The sequence below is a fragment of the Portunus trituberculatus genome, chromosome 50 (genome assembly GCF_017591435.1).
Source record: "Portunus trituberculatus isolate SZX2019 chromosome 50, ASM1759143v1, whole genome shotgun sequence".
Taxonomy (NCBI): Eukaryota; Metazoa; Arthropoda; class Malacostraca; order Decapoda; family Portunidae; genus Portunus; species Portunus trituberculatus.
The window spans coordinates 11583893-11598892 of record NC_059304.1 but is presented as its reverse complement, the minus strand read 5'-3'; the positions used below and the strand labels follow the sequence as shown (position 1 = coordinate 11598892).

The 15000-nt window shown below is 41.3% G+C and overlaps 2 protein-coding genes across 9 annotated transcripts in view; one reads left to right on the top strand and one right to left on the bottom strand.

The window, feature by feature from the left end:
* Nucleotides 1-15000, bottom strand: part of LOC123499497 (F-box/LRR-repeat protein 2-like) — a 64360-nt gene that overhangs the window by 21920 nt on the left and 27440 nt on the right. The window contains exon 1 of one of the 3 annotated variants that reach the window (XM_045247528.1): nucleotides 520-1632. The exons of the other annotated variants lie outside the window; for them this stretch is intronic. Coding sequence (XP_045103463.1) covers nucleotides 520-651 — 132 coding nt within the window. The 5' untranslated portion in view covers nucleotides 652-1632. Of the gene's footprint in view, nucleotides 1-519; nucleotides 1633-15000 lie in introns of those variants that run through there. 3 annotated transcript variants of the gene reach the window in all.
* LOC123499498 (zinc transporter ZIP13 homolog) overlaps nucleotides 4708-15000 on the top strand; it is a 50450-nt gene continuing 40157 nt past the window's right edge. The window contains exons 1-3 of one of the 6 annotated variants that reach the window (XM_045247539.1): nucleotides 4708-4896; nucleotides 9296-9345; nucleotides 10957-11190. In XM_045247539.1, the coding sequence (XP_045103474.1) occupies nucleotides 10959-11190 (232 nt within the window). In that variant the 5' untranslated portion in view covers nucleotides 4708-4896; nucleotides 9296-9345; nucleotides 10957-10958. Of the gene's footprint in view, nucleotides 5108-6685; nucleotides 6708-6793; nucleotides 6813-9295; nucleotides 9346-10956; nucleotides 11191-15000 lie in introns of those variants that run through there. The other 5 variants (XM_045247537.1, XM_045247538.1, XM_045247543.1 and 2 more) reach the window with 5 other exon arrangements.

The window sequence follows — 15000 nt, the reverse complement described above, 5'->3', positions numbered from 1 at the left end:
CCTCACTGAGTGTGAAAAGTCACACCTCTTGAAATACATTTGAAAAAGGAAGAGAGAAATTTTTTTTTTGATAAAACGAAGAATTGAGAAAGCTTGTCATAGTTCATGAAATGTAGAAAAGTGTACCAATCACTGGTAAAACACGAACAACAACAATAACAATAACAATAACAATAACAGAAGCAGCAGCAACAAACAACAACAACACCAACAACAACAACAACATCGACAGCAGCAGCAGCAACAACACCAACACCACCAACACCAACAGTAACAACACATACAAAAACACAGCAAGGCAAACAGCACAGTCCACCAACAAACAAACAAACAAACAAACACACACACACACACACACACACACACACACACACACACACACACACACACACACACACACAATGCAGCGTAACCACATAGGCGTAGGCGTCGGTAACTACAGCAGGGAGGGGGGCGGAAATGGCAGCGTAGGACATGAGTTGTTACATTAGGGCGTGGGCATAATGGGCATAACAGTACCGTGCGTGAGCGTCGGTAGGAGCCGTGAAGGGCCTCGTCGGACATGCACGGCAGAGACAGACACTGCAGGTCCATGGGCAGCGTGTCCCACATGGATTTCCTTCGCAACCCGGATTCCATCACTGCGAGCATCACCTCAGACTTTTCCGTTTCACAATAACTTCACACTCTCCCTTCTCGATCCAATTCCCTCTTCACACCACGAATATTTTTCTCTGACTCAAGTTGTATTTTCTCACGAAACGAGTATTCATCTGTGTATTTCCTGGCTTAGTTGTGGTTTACCAGAATGAGGCTCTAACTCTGCTCCAGCAGTCTGATTAAGGCTCTGTGGGTGGCTTGGTCAGCAGGTCCGGAAGGCCAGAGTGTGGGTGCCGCATCGTTCCTCATGCACTCCACACTCACTGAAGGCTTGTAAACAACCCCGACGCTGCTTTACTTGTCAAGGAATTTCCTGCTCGATCTCTTACCTCTGCCACTATGGCGCAACGTTGTCAATGCCCAGGAATGATGCTAATTTGAGACTTTGCATCAGCACACGTGCCTTGATTCACACCGTAGTTCTCACACACTATGATGAAGCACACTATTTTTCTCCGAGCTGTGACTGTACACTAAAAGGCTATGTATGATGTCGTCATACCCAACACTGCCACTGTCTCGGTCAGGACCTGTGTGGCCCACCGAGGAGAAAACACTGCAGGAGCACGTCGCCTGAGACCTGTCAGCCGGAGCGTCAAGCGGGCTAACAAAAACAATATTGTTCTTCCCGTCCATTTACAGAGCCACCTGAAGGGACTCCCGTGATGCACCGGCCAATTTAAGCTTGATCCATCAAACAAAAATACTGTCGCTTGGTGCATGGGTAGTTCAAACTGGTGGGACGCCGGATGACACTGTGTATAGGCGTGTGTGTCAGGCTGGTGGGCGGAAGCTACGGTGAGGACGTGTGAAGCCTTTAGCCACCTATGAAAAATATCAGGGATCTTGTGTGAGGTTAGGGAGGTGGCAGAGGGACCAAGGCTCGGGAGGTGGTTGCCGGCCAGGGCAGGAGAAACAGAGTGAGGCAGTACCGCAGCAGGACGTCGAGGTGCTGAGGTAGTCTAGTTCCTGCCAACACTCACCGCACCTGATAACTAGCGAGGCACTACCCTGCTCTGCCCACCACGAAAAGGAGAGGTTTGTTTATGTCACGCCCCTCACCTTCCCTCCAACGTTATCAGCATCGACTTGTGCCCGCCGAAAATACTCCGAAGAGAGGTAGTATTGGGTGGAGTCAGTAAAAAGAGAGTGTATACCTAGGCTCGATAAAAAAAAAAAAATGTATGGCTAAAACCAGTGCACAGCCTCGGCAGGGCGGTGGCGAGGGAGGAATGCCTGCACGTGAGCCGGCCCGGACCCTTGATAGACGTGGCAATACTTCACAGCTAAGTGGTCACGTCAAAATATACACGCCTCGCATCGCCTTCCATGTATTTTTAGAGAAATAATTAATACCTACCCTCTAAAGATATGACTGCTCGTAACAATTCCAATGTGTATTTAGACCTTGCCTACGTAAACACAGTACGGACCATTTCATGATTCTTTTATGTTACTTCCTGCTTTCTCTCGAGCCTCGCAGCGTCATCAAGGAGGAAAAAGACCTGGAAATGTTTAGCCCGCCTCGTTTTCCTGCAACGTCTCCCAGTCAACACACACAAAGAACAGTGTTGCTCTGGACGGGTGGTCTTCTATTTCTTCTCATGTATTGTATTAGTGAACATTTATCTGATAGGTGCGTCAACACTGCTTGAGCCTTTAGCCTGATCCTCTCTGATCCCTTTGTCTCGATGGCAAGGTATGCAGAGCCACACCCTTTCCTTCCACCTGTCTGTTTTTACAGGCTTTCATCAAAGGTGGGTCGTACCCTCATCAAAGATGGTTTGTAAACAACTGCAATGCGCGGCGCCGTAGTCCGCTTCCTTTCTGGGATACCAAGTATTTACTATTTAGTCATGTGTTTAGAGATGTGAAACACACGGAGAGCAACGCCCTTTCTTCTGGCAGTTGCTACGGAGAAGTCTTCACCTTGTCGTGCTGAGTGTTGTGCCTGATTTTTATGAAAATCTGGAATGATTAGTGTTGGATGAGGGATGTATTAAAAAAAAAGTAAAGTCTGCAGATAAGCATCGTTCGCTACTGAAATTTCTATTGTCTATGTAAATATGTTAGGGTGTTGTATGCAACGATCGAATTCCTTAAATATAAACTATCTGCATGTCTGTTATTGTGCTTTCTGTGAAATTGTCTTATATTTCGTCTCCTTCCATCTCCCCACAAAAAGCAGGGGGGGCCGAAAGGACGGAGAAAGTTTGTCTTCTTTCATCATCTAACAGTCTGAACAGTAAGAGGCAGCGGCAATCATTACGGAACAAATAAATTCATTGACATATCGCCGAGCAGCCACCACGAGCTGCTCTGTGAATGAATGGGCGTGGTGACAATGACAGCCCAGCGATGCAATTCTCTTTTTCCTTGGCTGTGAGTAAGGGAACGGTGGAGAGGCAAGGGAAGAATTTGAGGGAGTGAGACGGGAAAGAAGAGAGGAGGAGGAAGAAAGCTCAGTAACAGGAAGAGGAAGGAAGCTTTAGTAGTGATACAGTGTTGATGTTGATTCTCGCACTTCATTATCACATTTCCTCTTCCTCTGCACGCGTCGCCACATTCTATCATCACTCCATGCCTCGTCACAGGCCTCCACGCGTCTCTCGCCTGTCGCCTCTCCGCGGTCGTGTGTTGCTGGGACAGGTGCCGTTATTTCTGGTTTTTCCTTATGTTCATATCGATGACCAGTGGTAGTCTATGTGTTGCTTGTTTTTCTTTATCTTTTTTTTTAACAATTCTCTCTCTCTCTCTCTCTCTCTCTCTCTCTCTCTCTCTCTCTCTCTCTCTCTCTCTCATAAGAATGAATGAATGAAGTGAACGAAGAAAATGAAAACGAAAGAAATACAAACGAATAAGAAAGTCTGTGCTTCTCTCCTGTCAGGGACGCCTCCCCTCCAGGAACGTATATCTGAATGTTTCACAACAATACAAGAGTTTACTAATACGGAAGAGAAGACAAGCTTCAAGATGTGTATGCAAGAGTAAGGCACACTGATAATGATACCAAATATTTCTCTTCCAGCGACATTGTGACACACTAAAGTGCCGGTGTCTATCTATACTACTATAATATATTACATTGTGTTAAAAGTTGTAGTAGGAAATATGCATGAGTTGTAAAAATGCCAGCTAGGTAATGGTGTGGTAAAATGCTATCTTAGTCCCAGCCATGTGTTCTTAAAAAGTGTGCTGCATGTGGCGTGTACTCTTTTATCCCACTTTCTCTCTCTCTCTCTCTCTCTCTCTCTCTCTCTCTCTCTCTCCACATGTGGTCGGTCACCTCAGTGATGATTACAGTTGTGAATAACAAAATTTAATGTCAGCTACATACTTTCGTTTCTTGGTATCCACCAACCCACCCACCCACCCACCCACACACACACACACACACATAGATCTTGCTTCTCTCCCAGACATTATTCAGTTAATTCCTGCAAATACAGTCTTCAATCCGTCTCTGGACACACAAGTTAGCGTGGTCGAAACTTCCATTAAACTTTTCTTTCCTCTCTTTTTGTGGAGATTCCTACTGAAATTTCACTTTTCAGGAAGTGTTCTCGCTCTCACCAGTCCGGCTGATTTCACTTTTCAGCTGTTACATTGCACTATCTCCGGCATTTAAGAGAAGCTATTTGGCAGGGAGATCAAGTTATTTTATGCTTCAATGAGAGACATTGGAACAATACCTCACATCCTGAAGCTATAACATTTAGCCGTTATGAAAAGGAGGGGACGAGAGACTCAGAAACAGCTAATAGCGAACGAAAGGATACGGAAAGAGTGATCGCTGCTTGAAGGGAGTTGCGAGGTGACGTGTGCTGGAGGGCGGCGGTACGACGTGTTTCACCCAGCTAAGTAAAAATTTCTCCTGTGTACCAATACGTCATTCAAAACTCACGTAGAATCAATATTACCTTATCAAAACCTATACGAAATCTCTGTCAAGTTAGAACCAGTGAACATTTGTTTGGGAAAGTGTTAGTAGAGGTATCTGGAGGAAGGAGAAGAGGAGAGAAGAAGAGACAGTCGGTGGTTATTGCGTTTCGGACAGCGGCAGGGTGGCGAGGCGTCTGGCAGGGAGGCGCGGAACGTAAACACACAGAGGCTTGACCTGTTGTGCTGTGCTGCGTGTGTCACTCTGCTCTCGGGGAATGACCAGAACGCGTGCCTATCACTCAGTGTGCACATGAACATTGTACGCGAAGGAGTCTGTTGCAGTGCTGGGAGGCGGTAAGGTCACGAAGGGAGTCAGAGTAGCGACTAGCGAGTGTTGAGTGCTGAGTGAGAGTGAGAGGCTGTAGTGGTGGTGGTGGTGTGTCCGGGTGTTGCTGTGACTCTCCTCAAAGCTCAGTAGCAAGTCTTAGCAGCACAGCAAGGAATGGTGGGTGACAGGCCGGCCTCTGCACGTCGTCCCTCCTTGGGCCTCTAACAGCCGTCTCCTGTGAGTTGATATGGTGTTCTTTGCCTGAGGGATGCTGGACATGTGTGAATGCAGCGCCTTATATGTGTGTGGCCTGACATTGCTACAAGTATGTTCAGAGTCGTCGTCCCGTGTTGTCTTCATGAATGATTCCTCTTAATGCCTGTCATTGATTCTTGTTCTAGACTGAATGCAAATTTAGTCCAATGTTTCTTGTACAAATATTATTTTTTTTTTTTTTTTTGTTGTATGTGAATTTTTTTTACTTTCAGCAGATGTATTAATCTCATAATTTCTCTCAATATTTAGATAACTTTTATATGAGGGTTAAAGTATCTATACATTCATATGGTCATAGGAGTGTATAATAAATCAATAAAAGAAACTGCATGAGCACATGAATTACTACTGACTGGCTTGTCTATTGTTGACTGACATGTTCACTTGATAGATGTTAGGGACAGGTGATTAGGTGATGGAAGCATACAATGTATCTTTTACTTTCAGGATGGGAGATTAATGATGTTATTTGTGATTACGAATGTGGTTAATACTATTTCCTTGCGTGGTACTCAGACATTCAAAGATTACTGGTATTTCTGGGAAATGGTGAAATGATTTGTCACCAGGTTCATGATTGCATTTTTCTTTCATTCTACGTACTGCTTTTTGTTTCATAACATTATGGTGTCTCTGACTATTTCTATGGTGCTTACAGATTTTTCATGTTCAGTGTGTTGCTTTGATTGTTGAACAGATACTCAGTGTAACATGTTTATAGATAGAAGGAAGTACATTTTCATCTGACATGCAAGGAAGGTTGAAACTTTCTATCACATACACAACTTGCACTTTTTTTTTTGTCATTCCATGTGTTGAATTGTGTCTGTCACTTTCTGTTGCTCTGAGGTGTAATTGATGAGGCACTGTATCACCAGTTACTATGATGCCTGTTTTTGTCTTCCCTCAGAGCTGTCTCCCTTATCTCTTATCACACAGGAATAATCTCTATCTGTCCCTCCTTGGCAGATAAGCTCCAAGTGCTTACTATGGGCTCAGGTGTTTATGCTTATTTTAGCTTGCTCCACATCATGTTATCGGTGATCTATGGTTCCGTAATAAACACACTCTTTATCTTCAACAGAGGCTTACATTGGGTGTATAGTTAGGATTCTGGTAACCTATCACATGAAAATCTTATACAAAATCTAGTTTCTTGATAGATGTCTCAGATTTATTTATGATATATATATATATATATATATATATATATATATATATATATATATATATATATATATATATATACAGTACATATGTACTGATACTGAATAGATTTCAACAAGAGACAAAAAGAGAGAGAGAGTGTAGAAGCAATATGTATTATAACAATAATTTGACCATGACACAAGTGGAGGATGAAAAATGATGTGACGTAGTGTTTGCATCCCTGAACATGTCTTTGTGTTGCTAGGAATACTATGGAGGTTTTAGTGTGTGAGTGGAAGGGTGCCAAGGCCTGTGTTGGCAGAGGACAAGCCAAGTGACAGTCAGCTGACAGATGCCACCAAACACTGCGCACTTCTGCCCCAAACACTCAACACACCACACAGGAACTAAGGTGCTCGCTGGGGACTGTCTGGTGCAGTATTGCTTTGTGGCTCATTGTGGTTTGGGTAGTGACGTTTGGCTGTCTAGTAGATAAGGTGTAAAGTGCTGCTGTCAGGTAATCTGTCTGAGGTGTTCATTGTGATGTGTTTGATTGCCTCTTGAATTGTTTCTTGCTCTGCTCATTTGTAGAGCATTCAGTTGGCTTTGATTTGATTTTGTCTTGTCTTTTGTTTTGTCTTGCTTTATTTATGTGTAAATTGTGCTGCTTTATTCTTTATCCTGTGTTAGTTTGAGAATTGTTAATTTCTATATGATGGTTAGTTTGTAGTATTAGAATAACATATTATTTTGTTTTGATGTAGGTGTGTGTGTGTGTGTGTGTGTTGGGAACAATTAATTTTTATGTATGGTTTAGTTGGGATGTTATATTTTGTCTGGTTAAAGGTTAATGTGTACAGTAAATTATCCAAACTTTTGAGTGTATGTGGGATATGATGTGAATCTGTTTGAAACCTTGAGATCAAAGTGACATAGAAGGTTGTGGCCGTCAGGAGACTTGACTGTTAATGGTGTTAGGCAGGTATTGTTGGGACTTTGTACAATATATCATCATCATCAGATCAGGAATTCAGGAGCGGGAGTTTATAAATGTTAAGGGGACAGTCATTACTACCACCCACTAATGTAAAAAAGTAGCTACTACTCTACCACCGACATGAGTCACATGATAAAGTTGGTAGTCACCACCACAACCATCACCATCTCAAGATAAAGAAATATTCACTCTCCTGACCGCCATTTGTCTCATGATTAAATATACTTATCACTACCAACAGCACGTGATTAAGAAGAATAAAGCATCTGTTCCTTTCCACCACATGGAGTCATCAACACCATTACTGAAATGTATGCATTGTAAACTTAATCATCACTATCACAATGTTACAAAATACAGACATAGGTAACATAGGTAGTACCATTTTCAATGTCACCACATTTTTATGAGCCCTGCAACACAGATGTCTTCTCATGAAACAGTCTGTATTGTCAGCAAATGATCACAGTGTAGTTGTAGTGTGGTCTGGTGAGGATTCATCCTTTCCCTTGCTTATTTCTATTAATTGTATAATTGTAGGTATATCATTGATGCGATTTTCTTTTTCCTTAGTTAAGTTGTTTATTGTACTTTATCTGTATAGAATGCCATATGCCAAGAGAAGAGAGGAAAGTCAGTTTGACAACTAAGACTCTAGTGGAAATCTAAAGTAGTCTCTTTTTTGGCATTTGACTTGGGTGTACAGTAAATTGATCAAAGGGACTGGAACCATCTATAGTGAAGGGGTTGGTCACTTTTATCTGATAACTTCGTCTTTGGTGCTGATGTGTACTGTGATAAGAGCCAAGACCCCAAGCTGTCATTCCTCACATGGCTACCATACTTGTCTACATGTGAATGGGGTCGGTAAATTAAAGCATGGCCTTATGATTTCTTAATTACTGATGATGATGATAGTGGCTTGGAGTATCATTAATGCCATAATTTTTTTTCCCAGTGTTCACATGTGTATAAAAAAATGTTTTTATTTATGTACTTTACTACATATAATCTAATCTAATCTACACTGACATCCATTATTTGGGCTTCCCTCAAGGGGTTGGCCTTGCAGAAGAGTGTTTGTCTGTAATTTGCTGTGCTCAATCCTTGAATACTCTACCTCTGCTTGTCTCCTCCTACCACTTTCTTCCCCTCATATTACTTCCTTTTGTATTTCTCCCACCATATCAAATTTTAAACTGGATTGGACAAAAATATTTAATCTTATCTATCTCTTGTCCGTCTTTCTCTTACATATTCTATTTTGTAGCTCTAAATTTCAAATACATTACGATTTCTCAAAGCACACTGTCTTACATTCTTTATACATTTATCTTTTTTACCACTCAAATGTTCTTTGTTTATTGCAGTCAGTACAGTGTTATGTGCAAATGATATTGCATTCAGCATTTTAGCATCATCAATACACAGTTCTCTAACATTGTCAGTCTTTGGTTGTATATATGTCACATTTCCATACACCAATTGAATAAGCAAGTTTTTACATCTAGCTTCTTTTTTTTTTTGCTTCCTCTTGCTTAGGAATGAAAATTTAGACCTGAAATGAGGAGACTAACTCATTACTCATTACTAGCTATGTGTGTAGTGAAAGTTGTCTTGTCTGCTTGTTTACTTGTTTACTACATGTATTTATCTGACAAGGTTACATATACTTGGTAGTGAGTCTCAAGTGCCTGCCTAGGGCTTGTTGAAGCTTGAGAAATGTGTGTGTGTGTGTGTGTGTGTGTGTGTGTGTGTGTGTGTGTGTGTGTTTGTTTGTTTGTATGTGTTTTATTTTCTCAGGCAATTTTATATTTAACTATTAGTTTTTTTTATACTTTTTTTTCTTTTTGTTGTGTTTTGACTTTTGCATTGCATTGGACTGACAGTGATGGTGATGATGATGGTGGTGACTAATATTACTGTTAATGCGGCTCAGGTTAGTGTGTAAGATAAGTTAGCATGAGTGCATGTATTAACATTAAAATTTTCTCTCCTTGCAGACTGAATAGAATAAGCTGTGTGTGAGCAGTTTTTTTAGTTGATTGATAAGGTGAGAATCTTTGTGTGAATGTTGAGTGTGGTTACTTTAGGTATTGTAGATGTTAATGTTAATGATAAAACACTATAGGCATCATTATTTTCTGTTGTCACTTTTGAGGGATGCATTGGGTTGGCTCTTGAGTTATACACAATGGGATGAAATCATAGCACTTAGGTACTTACTAATGGGTAATTGCATCTTTATGGTGTGGTGCTCTTGATTTTTTTTTCATGTTAGCATTGATAAATAAATTAACAATCTAATACACAGTGGTTAAAGGGATTTAGTTTCAGATATAGGAGAATGAAGAAATCAATAGGTATTTGTTTTATTTGTAATGCGTGTGTGTGTGTGTGTGTGTGTGTGTGTGTGTATATATATATATATATATATATATATATATATATATATATATATATATATATATATATATATATATATATATATATATATATATATATATATATACTTCTGTCTCTGCTTTTGCTTTATTTGTCCAGTCTTCCTCTTAACACTACAATACTACATTCCTATGGTTATATGTTGCAATGAATGCTTTAGTGCAAAGGATAAACTGTTTTTATCATAGAGCAAATGAGAAACTGCTTCCTTTGATGCTTATTTGTTTCATTTGCTCACAAAGACACATGCCAATAGAATGTGCACACAAACCTTACTGTTTTAACAAGTTGCATGATTGCAAGATTAAATTGAATTAATTTGAATACAAGTCAGGATAGCAGTGGTTATTAGTGGCTTTCATCAATGTTTTTGTTTCCTTGACAATGTACACAAATGTCTTGCATTGTTTAGTGTTATTAGAAATATTGTGTGTTTTGTTCTGCCAACTGTTAAGATGGCTCAGTGAAATGCCTTTCCACTTATGTGTCAATGCTTTGCCTTTGTCTTGTATGTGGAGTGTAAAGACCTTGATGTGTGGTGGTGGTCATGCTTCCACATTCATGTCATTGGTGGCAGGAGAGAATTAAATGCTTTACATCATATCAGATCTTTCCTCACTGACACTGCTGCATTGGTCCTTTCTTTCATTGTGTTGTGTTTGTGTTGCCATGGTTGGTGCATTCCTGAGTCTGCAAGTCGTGCCTCTAACCATCGTGCTGCACAACAGTCTATGTTTCTTTATGCTTCCAATAATTTTCTTGAATAAAAAATTGCTTTGCTATTATTTACTGTATGTTTTCCATTACCAGTGTATTGTATTATTGCCATAATTATTGTATTTGTGTATATGTATATTGTTTAATGTTTTAAAGTGGATCAAGTTTATTTTTTTATCTATATGTATATATATAATGAATATGCATTTATTTATTTACTTCTAACATGATCAAAGTGCCAGAATTTTTGTGTTATGTTTTCTTAATTTTATTAATAATAGTATTGGAAATGTGTCATAAAGCTATATATAGTATATATACATTTCATGATGCTTTTCATGTGGTGGTGGTGGTGGTAGTGGTGGTGGATGACACACACCAAATAACACGTGATAGGTAACCAGTGTGTGGAAGGTCTGGGTGCTCCATGGAGTCTGTATGGTCAGCATTTATTACTCTGTGTACTACATGTGCTAATGATACATAATTCTGTGTATTGCAGGAATGCAAAACTCCAGCCCGGAATGGCCAGCACCAGCCATGGGGTCTAATGTAGTTGTGTGGCCACCATGGCCCAGTCAGTGGCTAGAGGAGGACCGTCTAGAGGCCCTTGTGCTGCTGGCCTCTGAGTACCAGCCATGGGTCTGCTCTGTGGTGGCCGCCATCGCTGTGGGCCTGGCCGGGGTGGTGCCGCTTCTCTTCCTGCCCACAGACCACCAGGCCAAGACCAGCAGTGGTGAGTAAAAGTCTTTCAGAGCAGAAGTCACTATGTCCTGTGTCTTTGGGAAATATTTTCATGCCACCTTTTTTAGAGTTACAAAGTGTAGATGAAGAAGTTAAAGTAGGATTATGGTCGTCATCCCTGGAGTGTTACTAATAGTGAGATGCAGAATGGTCGATCATCAAAATATCAACTGTGTTTTATGATGTAGTGTGTGTTTATGTGATGGGAGAATATATAGTATGTGCAACACAGAGGTAACTGAGTATAAGGCTAATGGCACGCACTGTATGTACACGGTTATGAGGTGATGGGGACATGTGGTAGAGTATTGCATTATGAATATTCCTCAGCCTGCCGGTGGTACACTTAAGTGATGATTAAAGTGAGTTATTGTAGTTGTGAGTGCGTGTACATGATTATGTGTGCGTGACTGCCACTAGGATGAAATAGATGACTTTTCTTTTTTTTTTTTTTTTTTTCCTTATTTTTTTCTCCCTCTGCAGTTTTTATTCTGCTTCACGAATCTGGCTTATTGTTTGCATGACAGTGCGTGGTGTTCAGTGGAGGGATAGTTTCGTAATTCTCTGTTTTCCACACAATTTGGCTGTGTGGTCGCTTTCTAAATGTTACGAGTTCAGTGCTGGTGATTACGTTACGGAAGTCACCACGGCGGGAATGGGGATGGAGTAGTTAGTTGATAAGAACAGAATCTTAAATACTTAGATATTCATTACTGATAGATATTCATTACTGATAGCCACACCACACAAACCGCCAAGCCCTCCTCTTCCTACCGCCTCCCACAGCCTTTCCTTCCACCCTTACATCACTTCACCCACAGCCTTCACTTCATCCTTTCAGCTCTTCACCACCGAGATCCTGCACTATATCCTTTCCCTCCCTCCCTTCATCCTCCCTCCTACCTCTCACACTCCTCTTCTTTCCTTCATCATATATCGACACCCTTCAAATCCATGTTTGCAATACCCATTCAGACCAATATCTCTCTCTCTCTCTCTCTCTCTCTCTCTCTCTCTCTCTCTCTCTCTCTCTCTCATATATTCACCGACATCCTTCACCGACTCTTCCTCTCTTCTCCCTCTCTCACTCCCGCGGTGCCCTTGATCTACATGCCGCTGCCCATGACGTGTGTTGCATTTCCTTTGGTGTGCTTAGTGACTTGAGCGATCCAGCGTCATGCAAGTCACAGTCTGATATCCAATTCACTTTCTACGAGACTCGTTAAGCAAAAAGAAGCGGTGCAGGTGTTGAGAATGTGAGAATAAAGTTGATATTTTGTCAGGGCTTCACCGTATCGTTATCTTTTAAAAAGGAAGATGATTGAAAGGGAAAGAGCGGACGTGAGTAAATGGTTTGAGGTGATCGCCAGTTTCGTCTTCGTCAGCGTCTCGTCAGTGGCTGGCGCTGAACATTCAAGGTCAGTCAGTTGCAGCAATAGTCTGTTGAGTGACCGAATGCAGTGAAAAAAAAGGCTGCTTTAGGTTCTTATTTGTCTTAATTTAACCCCTTTGCAGCGTGTGTTAGGTCATGAAGGATCGGTGGAAATTTTTAACCATGTAGTGACAATCTAATGCTGCGTAACGGAAGGCAAACTAGAGTGAAAGATAAACGAGACTTGCTGGGATGGCCTGGAATAGTTGGACAGGCGAAAGAGATGAGTGGAAGTTAGGAGACGCTTTTACCCTGTTATTGATAAGTATCACTACGATTATATATGTTGATAATAATGATGTTATTCTTGTTCTTTTTTTATTTGCTTGAAGACTTTTTTTTTGTAATATTTTCTCGTTACGGTGCGGGCGGACAGACTATCATATAAGAAGACAGACAGTGGCGGCGGGAGTGACTCATTGTGTCGGGGCTGCTGACCGCTTTTCGGACAGGCCGCGAGGGAGGAAGGTATGCAGGGGGAGAGAGGCTTTATCATGGCCTTCAGGTGCTATCTTTGAATGGGACGAGGAGCTGGTTATCAGGGCGCGTGGGAGGCTGGGAGAGGGTGGTCTGGGGAGGGCTGATCGGCGTCGGCGTAGTGATAGTGGCTGTGTTCCTAAACGCTTTGCTCTAGTAAAGATTCTTTCCCAAGGGCACATGAATGATTGTGGTCGAGTTCTCATGATGATTTTTTTTCTTTTCCCTTCTTAACGATAAAGATTCTCAGTCCAACTTTCACTGCCGCCATGAAAACGTCCTTCGAAACCTTTGAAAGTAAAAAGATAGTCCCATAAAAATTCTTCCAAGGTCACGTGAATGGTAAGTCAGGCTCTCATGATTTTTTCCAATTTATGCTGAAGAATAGTAATTAAACTCTCATGAGGATCATGAAAACGTCCTTCAAAGGCCCTAGAACTTGCTCAGCCTGTTGGAAGTAATGGAGATGAGGCTTGAAATGTTTAAGAATACAATTAAGAGTGAGTGGTCATTAGTTTAGTTTGAACTACTTCGCTGCCACCTGTACACCACTGCCTGGCCTGTGTGGGTCCTGTGTCTCGTGTCCCTCCGCCACCTGGGTGCTGTGGACTCTGATGAATATCGATGTTTATTATCACTCATACTTCACTTGTATTTCACGTGTCCCCTCTCGCATCACGTGTATCTATTGTATACCACGTGTATCTCTTCCTCCTCCTCCTGCTGCTGCCATGCTCTTACCGCGTGCTCTCTCTCTCTCTCTTGCCTGTGTTGCCTCACTAAGACGTATTTTATAGAATGAAGTATTAATTCTTACATCTCGGGACATGGAGAGAGGGAGAGTGAAGAAACAGGAAGGGGATGTGTTGCCAGAAACATTCATTTCAAGGGCGAGAATGTTTTGAAGCCTCGCTAAGCTGTTATTTATATTGTGTAGGATGACATAATCCTGAGTGAAGGACAGGAAGGGAATATGTTGCCTTCTTATGCTTTCATTTCAAGGACAATAAGATACCGCGTTGAAGCCGAGCGAAAGGAAAGATGTTTGTTCTCAATCTCACAGGCAAGGAAGGCCATTGGAACCGAGAGAAGTTGCAGATTGAGTGACTGAGAAACTTGCGTGACACATTTATTCCGACCTGGATTTCTGTGAAGGTGCTAAAGGTGGTCGCCTACTTAACACTCTTATCAATTATACCATTTTTTTCCTGAAGATGTCAATCCCAAAAATAGTGTACAAAATTACGATATCCCCTGTTATTTTGAAGTATTAAGTATTTATGGATAGAAATTACTGTATGTGCATTGCTAAAAGTTCACAGAAGCCAAAGAGAAGCGAGAAGCAAGGATATTACATGGTTAAGTCGACGATAAGTGTTGTGGGAAGGGGAATTCTCGCCACACCACAACCTCACGTCCTGGTTCTGGTTGGCTTGGGTTTTGTGGGTTCTTTCAAGTCCAAGTCATTTAAACGCACCAATTTCCTTCCATGACTGAGTAAAAACTGATGTGTGGGATGACCTTTAACTTCGGCATGATTGGTGTAATGGCTCTTAACTTAGGCTAATCTTATATTACACTGGGATGGGGTGAAGGTGCTATCTAGACGTAAAACATGACTTTGCTAACTTTCTCTACCTTCTACAGGGACTACCACGCGTGTATAGCTGCTGGCTTCATGTAACTTCCCTTATTTACTTTGTACTTGTGTTCTTATCTGCATAGACTAAGCGTCATTGCTCTAGACTATTGTATCTTTATCAGTTTCTCACGATTAAGTAACTAAATAAAGATATCACTATAGTCTATCGCTTTCTTGACATTTGTTAAGGGTCTCTATTTTAACCTCTTCAATATAGGGACACATTTTCACTTGAGTTTTGTGTACGATTA